Here is a 15,865-nt window from a genome sequence, read left to right on the forward strand (position 1 = left end):
ACCTGATTGAGACTTCTTAAGGTTCAGGGGAGCCCCACAAGCCTCCTAACACTTGCAGGACAGTAATTAGCCTCTTATCATCTTTTTCAAAACAATTACCCAGGCTTAGCCATGAGGCAGCTGCTCAGAAACCACCATCTCTTGTGTGCCATAACAGAACCGTATCTATTTGTTTGTGTCCATACACAAATTTTATTATTTATTCTGAACTGGAATTATGTAAGTTTGCTCTTGCTTGTAGGAAACCCTGATCTTTAGAAAGTCTTAACAAAAGAAAAGCCACAGGTTTCAAGCCATGAAAAGCTAGCATTACACTTCCATGTAACACAGTATCTGAAACAGATCAGTAAGTATGTCTATGTGCTACAAGTGCACACATATAAATAGAGTCTTTATAAGAATTGAAAAAAAAATTGAAATATTAATTAACTGCCTACTTCGGTAATATTAATTTTGTTCATTTTGCCCAGATAAATTATATTCTGCTTTACAAGGTACTGCAGTGGATGTACTTTCCAATTAAAGTGAGCTATCATTTACAAACAAACAATAGGGTACCAATGCAGTGCCTGCAAACTCATCCTCTGAAAGCTGAGTAACAATTATTTTTCCAATAAACCTTTGTAGTTCATGTTAATTCTCTGTATAAATTTCTAGTGCTTAATTTATATTCCATCCTAAAATTCTTGATTAAATTTGAAAGATCCACCATGAAATTACCTCTGTAAAAGCTGCCAACTCTTCTCGGAACAGGGTCATTATACAGAATTCTATTCTCCTTAGTAGATGCTCCATCTTCTGTGTGTGGATCATGATATGCTCCACCCTATGGAAAAGAACAATAAACTATTTAAAATTAAAGATTGTAAACTGATTCGCAGTTTTTAACCAAAATCCATAAGCAAGAAATCTCCAAATTCACCATACAATTTTCCTCCCTTTCATATTATTAATAACTGCAAATATCAAATCACAGAGTATGTAATCAATAATTACTTGGTTTTGCTGCTTGTTTCTTTCCAAAATGACAAAAACGGCATTAACAAAATTTTGCCTCTAAGTTATAATTTCAAAGACATGAACCTGCTTCAGGCCCTCAGAATTTCAACCTGAATGTAACACAACTGTAACATCTCTGGAGGCTTGTTAAATTAATTTCTGATGGAATCTGGTTACTCTGCTACTGGCAAACATTAGAAGCAGATAGGAATGCATCTAATTTGTGATAACCGCAACACCAAAGCACCATCATCTCTTATCTCTTAATATCATTACCTAGAGGTACCAACAATCACAAAATCTACTGTATGCAAAATAAAACAAAGTCTCTGAACTAAGAAATCTATAGACAAAGTTTTTCAGTCAGACAGAATAGCTAAAAGCATATCATTACCTCTAATTTATTCTATTTTCCTGAAAACAGTACTGGAAGTATTTCAAGTAAAAGTTTAGGTGAGCCCGTAGAAATAACCTTATGCACATAATTAGACACCAAATATGACTTAACCCCACTCTTAAATGAATCAGAAGCTACAATTTGTCCCTCAGTATGGACTGACCACATGAAATTTAATGCTCTCTCCAAGACCCCATAGGAAACTACTGAAATCCCTGTACTAACCGAAATCTAGAATGTCCAAGAAGGACAAAGGTTAAAAACCAAAGCCACAAAAAAAACCTAACCAAAATTCAAAACTGGGATTTCAATTCACTGCTCAAGTGATTTGCAAAATCTACTTTGCTTTTTGCAGATGAAGAGCTGCTCTCACTGTCACAGAGAAAACAAACCTTGAAACTGAGGGCAGAACTGCAGCTAAAACAATGCTTCAAATCCCAGCTGGATTCTTCTAAAATTTACCAGAGGCTGAAGCATTTTATTAAATGACTACTTGTATTAGATACCTCTTATTTATCAGCAGTTAAATTTCAAACATGAGACAGTAATAGCAACTTGCACTTAATTTTCTTCTGCTTAACCCTTTTTTTTGTGTAAATTTGATTTAAATGTAAAAAAAAAAACAAAAAACCCTTAAAACAAAACTGTTGTGTTGAGACTTGGAAAGTCCTAAAGCTAAGGCTGGATGACAGTTTCTTCTTGATTTTTTAAAAAATAAGATCTAAACATTGGCAAACAAAGAATGTTTTTCTTTAAAAAGACTTGGTAGAGCTAAAAAGAAAATCAATGAAAAACTAGAAACATGGAAGTGAGGAAACCACCAAATATGAGCAGAGAAAAAAACCCCAGGAGAACTGATCAGAAAAAATAAGTATGAAAACAGTAAAGAATCTATGAGAACATATATTATTAATGCGTTTTTTACTTCACTAATCCTGAAGGGAGTGAAATTTTCTGACTCCTAATGCATAATGTAGGAAAGGGGGGAAAAATGAGGATAGGAAGGAGCCAAAGAATGACTTCTTTGTGAAAATGCCTTTATGAGGCATAAGAATATTGACAATTTGATTTTGATGTGTTACTGAAAGCAGTATAAACAAATAAAAACCAGCTTTGTGAATTCACAGACTTAGCATCCATTTCAGAAAAGTAATTTTCCTTTCACACTTCTAATGGTTGAAATACAGATTTAAAGCTCTAAGTGAAGGCTGAAGTTTTAAAAACACTGACCATAAGAGATAAAGGCAAGTTCTTTATCTTGAATGAACAGACTTTCCAAAGCAAATGAAAATTAACAAAAACATAAGCATTACAATACACATCAATTTTCCTAATTAAAATAAAAATCTGTCAACCCATTTTCAATGACAAAGAATGATCTAATAAAAACAACTGGCCTCTAAACAGTATGAAATAAAATTAAAATTACTTCAAATTACTATCTGCTGCATAATGCAGAAAATGAACTGAAGAATACAAGGCAGTGTGACCTTTTATTATCAAAAACTGAAACACTGATATTACTGCCCTTCCAAATAATATCCTGAAGAAAAAGTAACATTTCATTTGACTGAAATGAGAGAGACAGAAAAATAAGTACACAGGAAAAAACTATATTTGAAATGGAGCTGCTGTAATCCCTTCTAGGTAGCTTTTTAAAAATTATTATTCCATTGCACTTCTGTTTTGATATTTTCTCATGTTTGAATACACATAATCTTGAATGGAGATGTGCTACGAATGAAAAAAAACATATTATGTTTTTTTTTTCTCTAGTGGATTGAGGAGACAACCACTACCAGAAACTCTTCTTTTTATGGTACTTATAGACCCCTATGAGGTCAGCTAAACATATTTCTTAGATGAACTACTAAGTAGGCAGAGTATTTTAGTTTCTCATAGTAAACCATAACCTTTGGACCTTAAATATTATTTGCAGCTCTTTGACTTTCTTCAGTTTGTCAACAAATCTGAACTAATGTTCTCTCCTTAGAAGTCAGTTTTTCACAGGTGTAGGCATAGAGAAACAAACATTTATTTTTGTATTTGTCTCTGCACCATTTTGTTAATAGAGAAATTTAAAGCTCTGAGGACAAATACTGTAATCTTTATATATATCTGATGCGTAAAACATGAGATAATTCAGAAGTGTTGTGTAACAAATGTAAATCAACACCAGAGCCAGCCTGTCCTCTACCCTTTCATTAATGCTCACAGAAAACCACAACCAGGTATCCACTGACAGTAACCACTGTGAGGAGTCAATTTACCAGTGGCTAATACAACATAAAATTTCTAGATTACACCAGTTACTTCTCACACCAATCTAAAGAAATATTGCAAGCTTTGATATTTGTCTAGTAAATTAAGGTATTTCAGCAAGTGTCCTGTTATACCTGAATGAAACACTAGCTTCAAAAATTAACATTAGCATTCATAACAGAAATATATATAGGAAAAGCTAAATAAAAACACAAATGAGAAAGATAATTAAGCAAAATGATACAGTAAAAATTATATCAGACCATGTAACCAAGGACTAAAAACAAGTAATGAAATTTTAACTTCAGAGACAAGTTTTCACATTTCAGTACTTTAAGATAATGGTATTCATAGTCCATTTTTTAAAAGTACTTTGAAATATTCAGCCCTTCTGAAAAAAAAAAGCCCCCAACAACATCCCCATACCTTACAAGACAAATAAATGAATAACTGCAAAAAAACAAACAGAAGACAGAAAGCAGGCCACTGCCCCCACATGAGTTAAAAGGAGAAAGGTAAACCTTCAAATAAGAGGCAATATTTTGGACTAACCCTATTAGAATCTTCTGTACAGTCTTCTCTTGATGAGCCAACAGACCTTGTGAGTGACTTATGCTGCACCTGTGGAGATAACAGTTGCAGGCTGTTTGCTCTGGCTGCCATCCCTTGCCCTACGCTTAAGCCACCCTCTGAGCCCTTTGACCTCACTCTGTCCCGGCTCACATACATAGAGTGTCTATGAGGGCGCTGCTGCGAAGAAAAAGGACTGGTATAACCTAGACCATAGGAAAAAGATTCATGTGGAGCAGATAGAGAGTGGGAATGGCTTCCATCCATGTGATCTGGCAGTTTTAACTCCTCCATTGTTTTGGAGTGTCTTGTTGGTGGTCTTCGGGCGTCCAGGGTACCCTCGCTGCGGTTATTCCTCGCGGATGGACTGAGCATAGTTCTGTTATCACTGTGCCGGGGAGCACTTGGACTGGTAGGAGAGTTCAAGTCCATACAGCTGGATGGAAAATACCTACTGGTGTTTGGTTCTGCAGCTTGGGCCCTGGCCTCAGAAAGGTTGCCCACAGATTTTGAGTCTGTCAGAACTCCATGGCTCTTGGACTTTGTCCGATAGGAGGGACTCTTAGAAGACTGTGGGATGGTATCGATGTAGCTGTGGCGACTGTGCTTGTCGCCAGGCTGCAGCGTCCCAGTTTTGCTTTGAGAAGTTTCCATAAAGGAGTGCCGGTTCTGCTGAGATCTGGTGTTAGACTTCAGGTACTTTGTGCCTGAACCATCAGAACTTTTGGTGTCCACATTAAAATCAAACTCTGTTTTTCCCTTTGGTTCCTTTGGGCTGAGAAGATGTGGCATGTTATTATTGGCTATATCCTTGTTGCCAGATCCAGGTGTGTTGCTTGGTTTTTTTGCATGCATTGGACTAGGTGCAGGTCCAGGAAGGTTTCCATTTAAAAAGCTTTCATTTGCTGGAAGCCCCTCTTCTCTTGGCCCACCAGCCCCTAGTGTCTGCATATCCTTGCTGTTTGATCTGTGGTGTGACTGCAAAGCAGAACTTTTGCTGGCTTGATTTCTATATTAAAATGCATAAAGAAGCATTAATATACCAGATTACTTATTCATGTATTAATAACTTTTAAAAAGTACATCCATTTCAGTTGCCATTTAAAAGCAAAAATTTAACTGCAGAAAGATCAAATATTGCCAACTAAGGCACCAGTTGGAGTGCCAGAGTTTCACTAAAATAACAGATTTGCAAGTGCTCATACATTGTTGTTTCTGGTTATAATCTGATGGCAAACTCTGCTTTGGTTAATGATTTTGCTGAGAAAAGCACTGAAGATATCAAATCTAATAATAGAAATTCCAACATATATTTGCACATTTATGCATGTATGTGTGTACGATGTGAGTACATTGCTAAGTGAAGCATTACATTATAAAAATTAGCTATATATCAACTGAAAAAATCTTAAATACACCTGGCATATCAAAGCAAGCTAGAACAATCAAATACATCAGCACTGTCAAAAAGCCCTGATACAATCAATGCTCCAGGCTATCTTGTGTATTCCTGGTTTGGAGGAGGAGGGGAGAGGTAAGGAGGGGAAAAGAGGTTATTGTTCAAATGGAGTGAGCCTGAGCTAGCCCTGTAACACCAAACCAAAATCAGGTCTACCACAGGAAGACAGCTTTTGTGGAACTTGGCACTATCCCAGTTTTTGGTACATTAACTCATTCCAAAGCTGCACCTGAAAGGCTCTGCAACCAGACTGACTCGGTGCAGAGCTACTTGGTTGTGTCCTTAACCTCTGCTCTGCTTCCTAGCTCTTCTGGTTCTGGGACTACAGGACTGAGATATGAGTTGGTTCTGCAAACCCTGAGCCTGATTTTTTTTGAGCTGGATTTATTATCTCAGGTTTTCTGGCATTAAACCAGTTTGGCTTCTGGATTTAGTCACTGCAATAGCCAAGACTGAACAGTGCTGGAGCTGTGCTTGTTTGCCTTGATGGACCTAAGCAGGCTATGAGCAATTAACTTATTTCTGTAACAAATCTATGATGTAACTCAGATATATTACTGAGGGTTGAAGTGAGAGCTCACTGTACCTTTGTTGATCTTTTTGTTAATTATAATTGGATAATGCTAGCTGTTTTTATACCTAGGATTTTTGTATTAACCACTTCAAGTGATCTCATAATCTATTCCATTACAATTTCTAAAACTTTAGCAATTTTAATGCCAGTTAAAAATATTTTTCAGTTAACAGAAAGTATATCTTCTAAAACTTCAGAGGAACCTAGTATTTTCACTAGGCAAGCCTTTTGGACAAGTTTCTAGTGGATGTAGGTTTTTCTTTCTGATGCCATATGTCTAATGGTAAAACTTCTCTAAGCATCTGTAAAGGCAGCTAAAACTTTTTGGTGTCTATCTTTGAAAGAGTATAGATTGTGAATGTCATCATCCCAAATGTTAAAATAGAGGAGCAATTTTTTGAATCTCACAGGATAAGCTAAAGAAAAACATGGCCAGGATTAAAAGCCTGCATATAGAATATTGAAAAATATTCTGCATACTTCAGAGAGCGACCTTTATGAATGCATTTATCAGAGCAATAACAAGAAGCTTTTTGTACTGAAGTATTTCATCCAGCACTAAATCTGGTTCACTGAGGTATGAAAATTAAGTGGCTTCTCTCAAGCTATGTGGGTCCAGCAAGGGAGTCACTGAGCAAACATATCCTGCTATGAGTCTGAGGTCAAATAGACTAGACATGATCCACAACTGCAACTGCAGACAAAATTCTGTTCATCTCCAATTTGGAATGTGATCAATGTGCACAATTTTCAGGACATTTAGCTGCTACAAATCTGTGTGAACTTTAAGCTTTTAAATATCAAAATCTTGGACAGATTTGTACATATACAGCAATGGTAGCATTCCAAAGAAAAGAGCATTCCTTTGGAATCTTGGGCATCTTCCAAGCCACAAAATTCCTATTGTTCAAGAAAAAGACTAACATTTTTTTTAAGGTGGATCAGCCAATTATTTTTCTTTGTCATACGCAGAAATGGCTTCGACATTGTCTTTTTTTTTTTTTTTAAGATGCATGCAGCCTGATGCAGAAACTTAGCAAAAATTTCAGCTTGTTTGGCTGTAAATACTATGTCTGCTTCCTTTATTGAGTGAGGCAACACAGAACAGCATACATGTCTCAGTGTGCCTAAGCTGTCAAACAACCACTTTTTGTGTAGGTGATGCTGCATGCAAGCAGGACAACAACTCCCTCACTGGCAGAGCAAATCTCAGTGCTTACAGTGACAAGACTACATTTACCTGTTAGATAAAGTGTTGCTGTCTGCATGGTAAGGTTTTCTCTTAGCTGACCGCGAAGGCGAACTTCCACAGCGATCCAAGAGTCTTTGGGTTTGAAACGAAGGGTGGTTCAAACATTGTTCTGTCAAATATCTATCTGCTGGATCTAACTTCAGTAAGTTCTTTGAAAAACAAATCCCAAAGTCTAAATGTTAGTATCTGTATTTACATTAGCAAAAAAAATAAAAAAAAAACCAAACAAAAACAAACCCCAAAAACAAATCAAAAATCACCCACAAGAAAATAAAGAACATTATTGGGTAATTTTTAAATCTCCAGAGTTTCTGGGATTAGATGTCACTGCTAGAATAATTTCATGGTGCATTAAACTACATATGATACAAAATAAACATATATATGCGTTATATGTATATAATTTTTTGTACACATATATGATTGTATATTAAAATACCAAGATATCTAAAACTTTTAAAATATGTTTTATATATATCTATATATGTTTTAAATATATGTATTTTAAACATATTTTTCAGGATAAACCTTACAACATTGTTTTGAATCAAAAATATTAAATTTACCAGTAATAAAATGCTGCAGTGAAACAGGCTTTACAAACAAAACAACTATATGGGAACATTCTTATGCAAAACCGAACATTACTTTAAAGTTTAGTATTTTTAAAAATACATTTGTGTATTTTTAAATACATTTGTGTATTTTATTGTAAAACAAATGTAAGTTGTTTTTTGCTTATGGGGTTCAAGTCCACCCATATTTTCAAAGAATTCTCTAAACTGTTTACAGTGCATTCAGAATAACACTTGCCTTATAATTCTGACAGATCAGTTGTGATTCTAAACAAAGGCACTTCCTGACACATAGAAAATATTTAATCACAAAGCTTGAAAACGGGAGCTTGGGTATTTTGGGAAGTTTGAAAGGTTTCTTGCAGGAAAACAGCAATACAGAGCTTACATTGGAATATTCAAACATGCATGACTGTTAGCAAAGTTAAAAATTGGAGTGGCTATTAAGTAAAAAAACCAGCTATTTCTTAAGGATTGTATATGTTTAAAAGAGAAGAAATCTACGTGTGTCTGTGCATACACACACACTACATTAACACCATATTCAGCCACTTGACCACAAACTGGTTTTCTCTTCACAGGATCCCTGCACTTCAAAATGGAAAATGCTCAGGAAACAAAGCAAGTGGCAAACCAAACTCCTATGCAGTTTGGTCATACAGTGTGCAGCATCTTTCTTTCTCAAGTGACACACTGGACTGAATGATTAACAACTTCTTTCCCCCTTTTTGTCTGGTGGCTCATCACTACAGTGGCTCAAAAGGCCGAACAAACATGAGAAGGCCACATGTGATTCCTACATTCCCCCTCAGAAGAGAGGATGTCCAGAGGTTTCTCACAAGTGCCTGTAGACTACCTTCACAGGCTGGACAACAAGCAAGGAGAACTGGAAGTCCATAGGTTATCACAAGGCTGGGAATCTGCCTGGAATTACAGAGTGGGACAGGGCTCATGGCTGAGGCATGGTCACTGATGGGGACAACTGGTCTCAGATGGAAGAGGATGGAGAGGGAGGAGAGTAACACTCCATAGAATTGACTGCCTGGATCATATCCAGCATCTGCATGGAACAAAAGGTTTATCCATGGACAATCTCTAGGTCAGGATTAGAAGGGAAAGCAACATTTGGTATGTTATGATGGGAGTTTGTTACCAAAAATGCATTGAAGAGCATGAAGGTGATGAAAAGGAAAACTCTCTACAACAACATAAAAACATCTCCTGGTCACAGATCCTCATCCTCACAGCAGACTTCAGCTATCCTGACATCCAGCCTGTGTACATGTTCCAGGAGATTTCTAGACTCACTTGGTGGAAATTTCCTAGTGCAGCTGCTGGAGAGGCAAATTAGCCAAGGAGGGGACTTCAGTTTACTTGAGCTGCTGCTCAACAACAGCAAAGTAGTGGTGAGAAATCTGATCAGAGAAGACACTCTGAGCTGTAGCAACCATGAGATGATTACAGTTAGGACTGAAAGAAGAAGTGGGAAGATAAACATCAGAGATAAGACCCAGGACTTCAGGAAAGCAAATTCCATTCTCTATAAGGAATTACTAGGCATAATTTCCTGAAAAACTACTGTAAGAGGAAAGATGTCCAGGACAGCCACTGATCTTTATGGAAAATTTATTTTGAGTTCAGGAACAAAGCATCTTAATGTATAGAAGACCCAAATCTTTTTCACAGGTTCAGGTTGGCTAAACAGGGAATTTCCTAATAAACAGAAATGCAAAACAGGAGTGGGTGAGAACCAGAGTGAAGGACAGGATACAAAGATGGACTGTAAAAGCGGTGTATTAGCACAAAGGTTAGGCCACTCTTCAGAAGGCTGAAGTCCAGCTAAGGCAAGTGAAGAAAACCAAGGGTAAAAAGAAAGGGTTCTACAAGTATTCTCTTTAGCAAACAGCTCAGAGGAAATGCATGTCTGGTGCTGAATGATAGAGACAATTGAATGGCAGATGATATAAAGAAGAGAGTCTCAATGTCTTTTTTTCCCAAGGTATAACATGCAAAACCAGTTCCCAACTCACTAATGCTTGCAAGAAAGCATGACTTGTGAAGCAGAGCAGAGGACTGGAGCAACAACAAAGCAACAAGGTCAAATTGGTGCCTCATCATTAATCTAGTCCAGAAATGCTCTCTAAATAGATATGTATTAATATAACTCCCTACTTCAGCTGGCATAAATTGAAGTGTGGGTTATTCAGTAATCTAGTAATCTGACCTGAGGTCCCCAGGAATGCAGATAATGAGGAGCACAGCAAGTATGGACGTGTGTCAGACTGTCCATTGTCTGCAGAAGGGACAGGCACACAATAAAGTATGTGCAGCATTTCCAACATGCAACTTAGCCACAAGTCCCTTCTGTTCTCTCCCTGTAGGCATCTGCACATTGCTTAACAAGGTTCCAATTCTTCAATTAAGAAATGCAGATCAAACACAAAATATCCCCTCTACAGAATTCCCGACATTTCTCACCTTCTAGGCAGAACATCAACAGAAAAGATGAAAAGAATGAAATTATTTGGAAACCTGTGATTCCCTAAAACTCAAGTGCTTAATTTCACAACTTTCCAACTTTTAAATCATATCAAACAAACTTAAAAGACACTGAGATATAACATAAAATCTAGGATAAAATGAAAATAAACCCTCCCTAAGTACACGTAACAACGGTTTTAAGACTGATCTTGAAATTTCCGTTCTGCAATATATGCTACCAAATCTTGAGCTACAGCTAACTATGAAAAAAAAGTTTCTGTGAATTAGAAAAGAGGGGAGAAATTATAATACCAAAACAAGTAATTATATGCACTGGAGTATATCATATTGCAGACTCCTTGAAACCAAGATAAAAGCCATGCTGACTCTCTTCATAAGGCAAGGAGATCAAAGGGATTTGAACTGGCTGTGTTGAAGAAGAGTAGGGCAAATTTGGTGGATTTCTGCTGGCTACAGCAATACTACTAAAAGCAAGTAAACACCCAAGTATTTCCCAAAGCATCTTGATTTTCCAAGACAACTGGTGCAGAGGGATTTCGGATCATACAAATTCACTCAGAGTTGATTAGCCATATCCATGCTTCATGTGTGTCCCATATTGCCTTTAATTCTTATGTGGTTCTGTGATTATAAACCTAATTTTGGATACTGTGACTTCTTCATTCAGCTCACTGGGAATGAAATGACGTGAGAGTTATACTGCAGCTTACCTTGGGAGTATTTTTATAGTAAAGTAGTAAGGACAACAAAAACTGTCCGCATCTTCACGTTTACCCAACAACAAATGAAAAACAACTCAGGTTAGCCCAGTACTCTGTGGATGTATCTAAATATGATCACACTCCAGCAGTCAGTGCATGGATGTCAGTGTGAATGCACAACCCTGCAAAGGATGGTGATGATGCTTTGTCTGGGCTACACATTCTTTATCAAATCAGTTAAAATTGAACAGACTCTCCTGGCATTTGCAAGGGATATTTTCCTGATTCCTAGGAAATACCAGGCCTTACTACAAACAATGGTGGAATCAAAATATCTCAAAAAGGAGTTCCCAAAGTCCTTCTAAGATGCATTACATTTAGAAAAGAAGGTAAAAAGTCACTTATATATTTTCCTACATGTTACAGACGGAGAATAAAAGACATTTTCCTACCTTCATAAGATCAAGCAATACACCACTTAAAATTCCCAAGTATCTTCTCTCTAAAGACTGTGGATGATTGACTGCTGGAAACTGTAAAAAATACACTGTAAATGTACTGATCATGTAAACACGGTAATACATGAAACAATGTTTCAAAAAATAGGAACTAGTGAATCAAGACATGTAATTAATGGGAATCCTAAGCACTGAAAAATTTATTGGTTTATGAAAACTATAAAATATTACAGTGAAACAAATAACTCTTGATGTGTGGTAAGGATCTAGTCAACCGAAGAAAGTATTCTTGGTTATTAGGGCAGCGAAGAAACTACTCTCAAGTGAGAAATAATTAACTTTTTTTTTTTTTTTTTTGGTGCCATTATGATTTATAGGAGGTTTAAAATAGATTCAGAACTAACAAAGTAACGTATTTATTTAAAAAAAAGGTTAAAAATAGCTCAGAGAGAATTTGAGTGTGCAAATACAGCACTAATTAAATACCAAACATTAACAAACAATTCCCAAGTGTTCTTAGTGAAAAAAGGCAAAAGCTCAAAGATTTGAGTTTCAGGGTTACTGCTGTGGTCACGCTGCTGGCAACACCATGAGAAGCAGTGCACACTGCTGGGGGCATCCATTAGTTGTACTAGTATTACTTTTCATAAATTACATTATGTGAACTTTGAAGAAAAATGAAAGAACGTTAGTTTGAATGCTTTTATTCCTAAATAGTCTCTGTATTTTTCTTTTGACGTTGCTTTATTTTGAAGTGGTTCACTAATAATTGAGAATTTTTTAAAGTCCAAGTATGCTATATTGATCTTAGTAACTTAGGTAAAGCAAGGCTTCCACGCTTCCTCCAATTTTAACACAAACCAAATTGTAAAATGTTTGTGTCTTCATGTGGAGTGACAATCATAAAGAAGCTTTTATATATAGAATGATCAGGGTAACACGAAAATGTGCTGAAGTCATGCAAAGCACCAGTAGCTTGCCACTGTAATTGTTCAGATTCTTCATGTAACTTATTGGTAGAACAAATATTTATAGCCCTACATTGCCACTGACACTTTTCTGTAAAGTCATGAGCCTATTGGTAATTTCTGATCCTATATTATTTTACTTCCTTATGTCTTCAACATACCCTGGATGTTTTCCTCCTCAAAGGAATTGAAGAGAGATCACTAAATATTTCCTAAACCTCAGGAGTGAGGAAAATTGTGTTATATACATATATATGGAGGATATGAGTAGAAAGAAAAGACACGTTTGCAAATGTGCATTTGGATCCATGCTGGAGAATTGAAGAGAATTTTTTAAATCCTGTTTTACAATGTGGTAGTATTCATTTAGGGTAATGTAGAAATTTACAAAGTCTAAGCATATGGACAAAAAATTTCACAACATGGGCTAGTTTCTATCTTGAGAATATCCAGCACCAAATCCAGCTTGTAAGTAATAACTGGCTTGATCACAGCATACCTACTATCTGCTCTGCAACAGAAAATCTTTCACTATTAAGCACTATGCTACATTCAGAATAAATGTACTTTTAAGGCTGTCTTATAGCATATGAACTAACTTTTTCCCATGAACTAACTAATGAATATCATATTTCAAAGAAATAATTTTTGTAGTATTTTTTGATGTTTAAGCCAGACTTTATTATTCAGACTTTACTTCAATTCTAAAAAATACTCTCTATGAGGAGCCATATGGCCCTGTCCAGATCAGCAGTATCCTGACTTTACAGACAGGCCTAAGAAGGCAGGAACATGTCTGAGGCCAAGCTCTAAACCACTGATCTGAGATGAGAACAGAGACTCATAACTCTGAACCTTGTGCTAATCACATTAGGTCTGTGCTGTCTTCTTGAATTACTGTATTTTAAAGTTACAAAACAAAGATACTTCATCTTAAGACATCACAGAGCATTTATCCAAACAAGATTACACTGCACAACTAGAAATGCTGTAAAATAATGTTGAAGAGGCAGTAATTTATTTTGCTTACAATTTTTAAAGCTTTCCTGATAAGAGGTTATAAATTTCTCATACAGAAACACCATCCAGCCCGCTCTTCTAAACAGGGTGAAATACAAATAGGACCTTGCAAGAATTGCTTGTCTAATAATTTTTTTAAACCCTCCACTCTTGAAGGGTCTACAAACTTCAACAAAAACTCTTCAGAATTAGTTATTCTTATACCTAAAATAAATACTCGAACACCTTAAGCCAACTCTTTTCTTATCACTGTTAGCTAAACCAAATTTATGGCAACTTTGAACATGCTTTAACAGAACTAGGTCCCCGTTCCTTCCCTTTCACATTCTCACATTTTCTCTTTCTTGAAGTAAAATTCAAATCTTGAGTCCTTGAGATCAGGTCTCCTAAAACCTTCATATGTCTCTTTATATGATTTACATGAATGATTTCAGAGTATTATCACGATCATAAACTCACCTTTCCAAGCAACATTCATCAATAAAGAAAGGACAACCAAAACTGAATTACAAGGAAACATGAATACAACCACTGACCAGGTACTGTTAAAAGTAACAGAATTATTACTTATTTATTGATTCTGGTATTTTGTCATATTGCATATGCCAGCTTGCATAGATCATCACACTAGTGAGTCTCTGTCATTATATTATATTGGTAAACCCTTGAAAAGAACAATGCCATCAGTAAGAAGAGCTTTTTTACTCAAGAGACTTACATGAAGTCCCCAGGAATATAAATCAAAAGGCAGAAAGCTTTTCTGCCATGATAGTAGCATCTATGGCTCAGATTTTCCCAACAAACTAGCTTGAAGACAGCACTCCTGAATTTTCCACAACCTGATCTTAAAGAGCTTTGCCACTGAACTTTCCAGTGCAAATTGGTGTAATCAGAATTTTACTTTGAGTTATGAATACCTTGTAATCTCTGTATCCTATACTTACACAGAAACGTAGGCAGCAGATAATGCACAGTGTAAATGAAAAGAACCTTTGCAGCACTTTACAGAAGTAAATAAGAAAAATAAGAAAAAAGAACAAAGCTTTCTCCTACCCGCAAGCCATGGAAGCGTGGGTTGCTGTAGAAGAGCTTCATCTGCTCGGCTGGCAGTGGGCCCAGCACCTTCTGAATGGTGAAGAGCTGGTCAATCTCACTCTCGCCAGGGAACAGGGGCTGCCCGTCACTCAGCTCCCCCAGGATACAGCCTACAGACCACATATCCACAGCCTTGCCATAAGGGGCTCTGCGAAGAGAAAATGAAATGTTTGTCACTCACTGCCACTGCCTTCTTACTGACCTGCTTCAATTCATTGGCCATATTTCCCATGGCACGCTTCCTCACAACACAGAAAAATAAACTTCATTATTAAGCAAACTACCTCAAAAACCAAGCCCTCTGTTTCTGCCCTAGATTTCCTGATGTATCTATCACTGCTTGAGAAGGCAGGAGATGTATACTCAGGTGTCCCCAGGGACATTGTTCTTTTTGAAAAATCTTACATACAAGAATAATCTTTTTGACTGCAAAGCATTCTCCACTCACAGTTAAACCATTATCTGTGAATTATACCATTAACTCTTCTTCTCCCTAGAGCTCATGCCTGCACTCTGTTCCTGCATTACATTTCTTGTTTGTGCTTAATAGGTGCATGGGCATACTGGGTCTGGCCACTGGGAGAACTGAAATTTTAAGAAGTCTTTATTTCAGCATTTATACACAAAAGTTTTAATTAGCAAGAAAACAGAGTTCTCCTCAAAACTACTTGATAGAAAAAACAAGTGAGGAAGCAATGAAAGCATCATAAAGTAATCCCTGTTTGGGAGCAAAGCCACAGGATGGGGGATGGGGAGAGCTCTTTTTTATACACCCAAATTCTTGCTTGTTGAATTTGTAAAAAAAAATTGTGAACACCCATATTATTCCAATAATGTCTTTCCGATGTTTAGATTTTGAACAGAATGACTGGAGAATGCTTTTCATGTCAAAAAAAAAAAAACATATAAAATAATAAAGACTAGAACAAAGACTGAACTGAAAACATATTTCACTGAGTCTCTTCTTTTTGAAACTTGTAATCCAGTACGTCAAACTCTATTTCAAGAGATTTAAGTTACAGCTGGCTTGCCT

General features: G+C 36.5%; 1 protein-coding gene across 1 annotated transcript in view; it reads right to left on the bottom strand.

The window, feature by feature from the left end:
- CDKL5 (cyclin dependent kinase like 5) overlaps positions 1–15,865 on the bottom strand; it is a 77,173-nt gene that overhangs the window by 17,631 nt on the left and 43,677 nt on the right. The window contains exons 8-12 of the mRNA XM_053935956.1: positions 14,791–14,980; positions 11,744–11,824; positions 7,502–7,662; positions 4,211–5,237; positions 721–826 (exon numbers count right to left, since the gene is read on the bottom strand). Of these exons, the coding sequence (XP_053791931.1) occupies positions 721–826; positions 4,211–5,237; positions 7,502–7,662; positions 11,744–11,824; positions 14,791–14,980 (1,565 nt within the window). The remainder of the gene's footprint in view (positions 1–720; positions 827–4,210; positions 5,238–7,501; positions 7,663–11,743; positions 11,825–14,790; positions 14,981–15,865) is intronic.

The sequence above is a fragment of the Vidua chalybeata genome, chromosome 2 (genome assembly GCF_026979565.1).
Source record: "Vidua chalybeata isolate OUT-0048 chromosome 2, bVidCha1 merged haplotype, whole genome shotgun sequence".
Taxonomy (NCBI): Eukaryota; Metazoa; Chordata; class Aves; order Passeriformes; family Viduidae; genus Vidua; species Vidua chalybeata.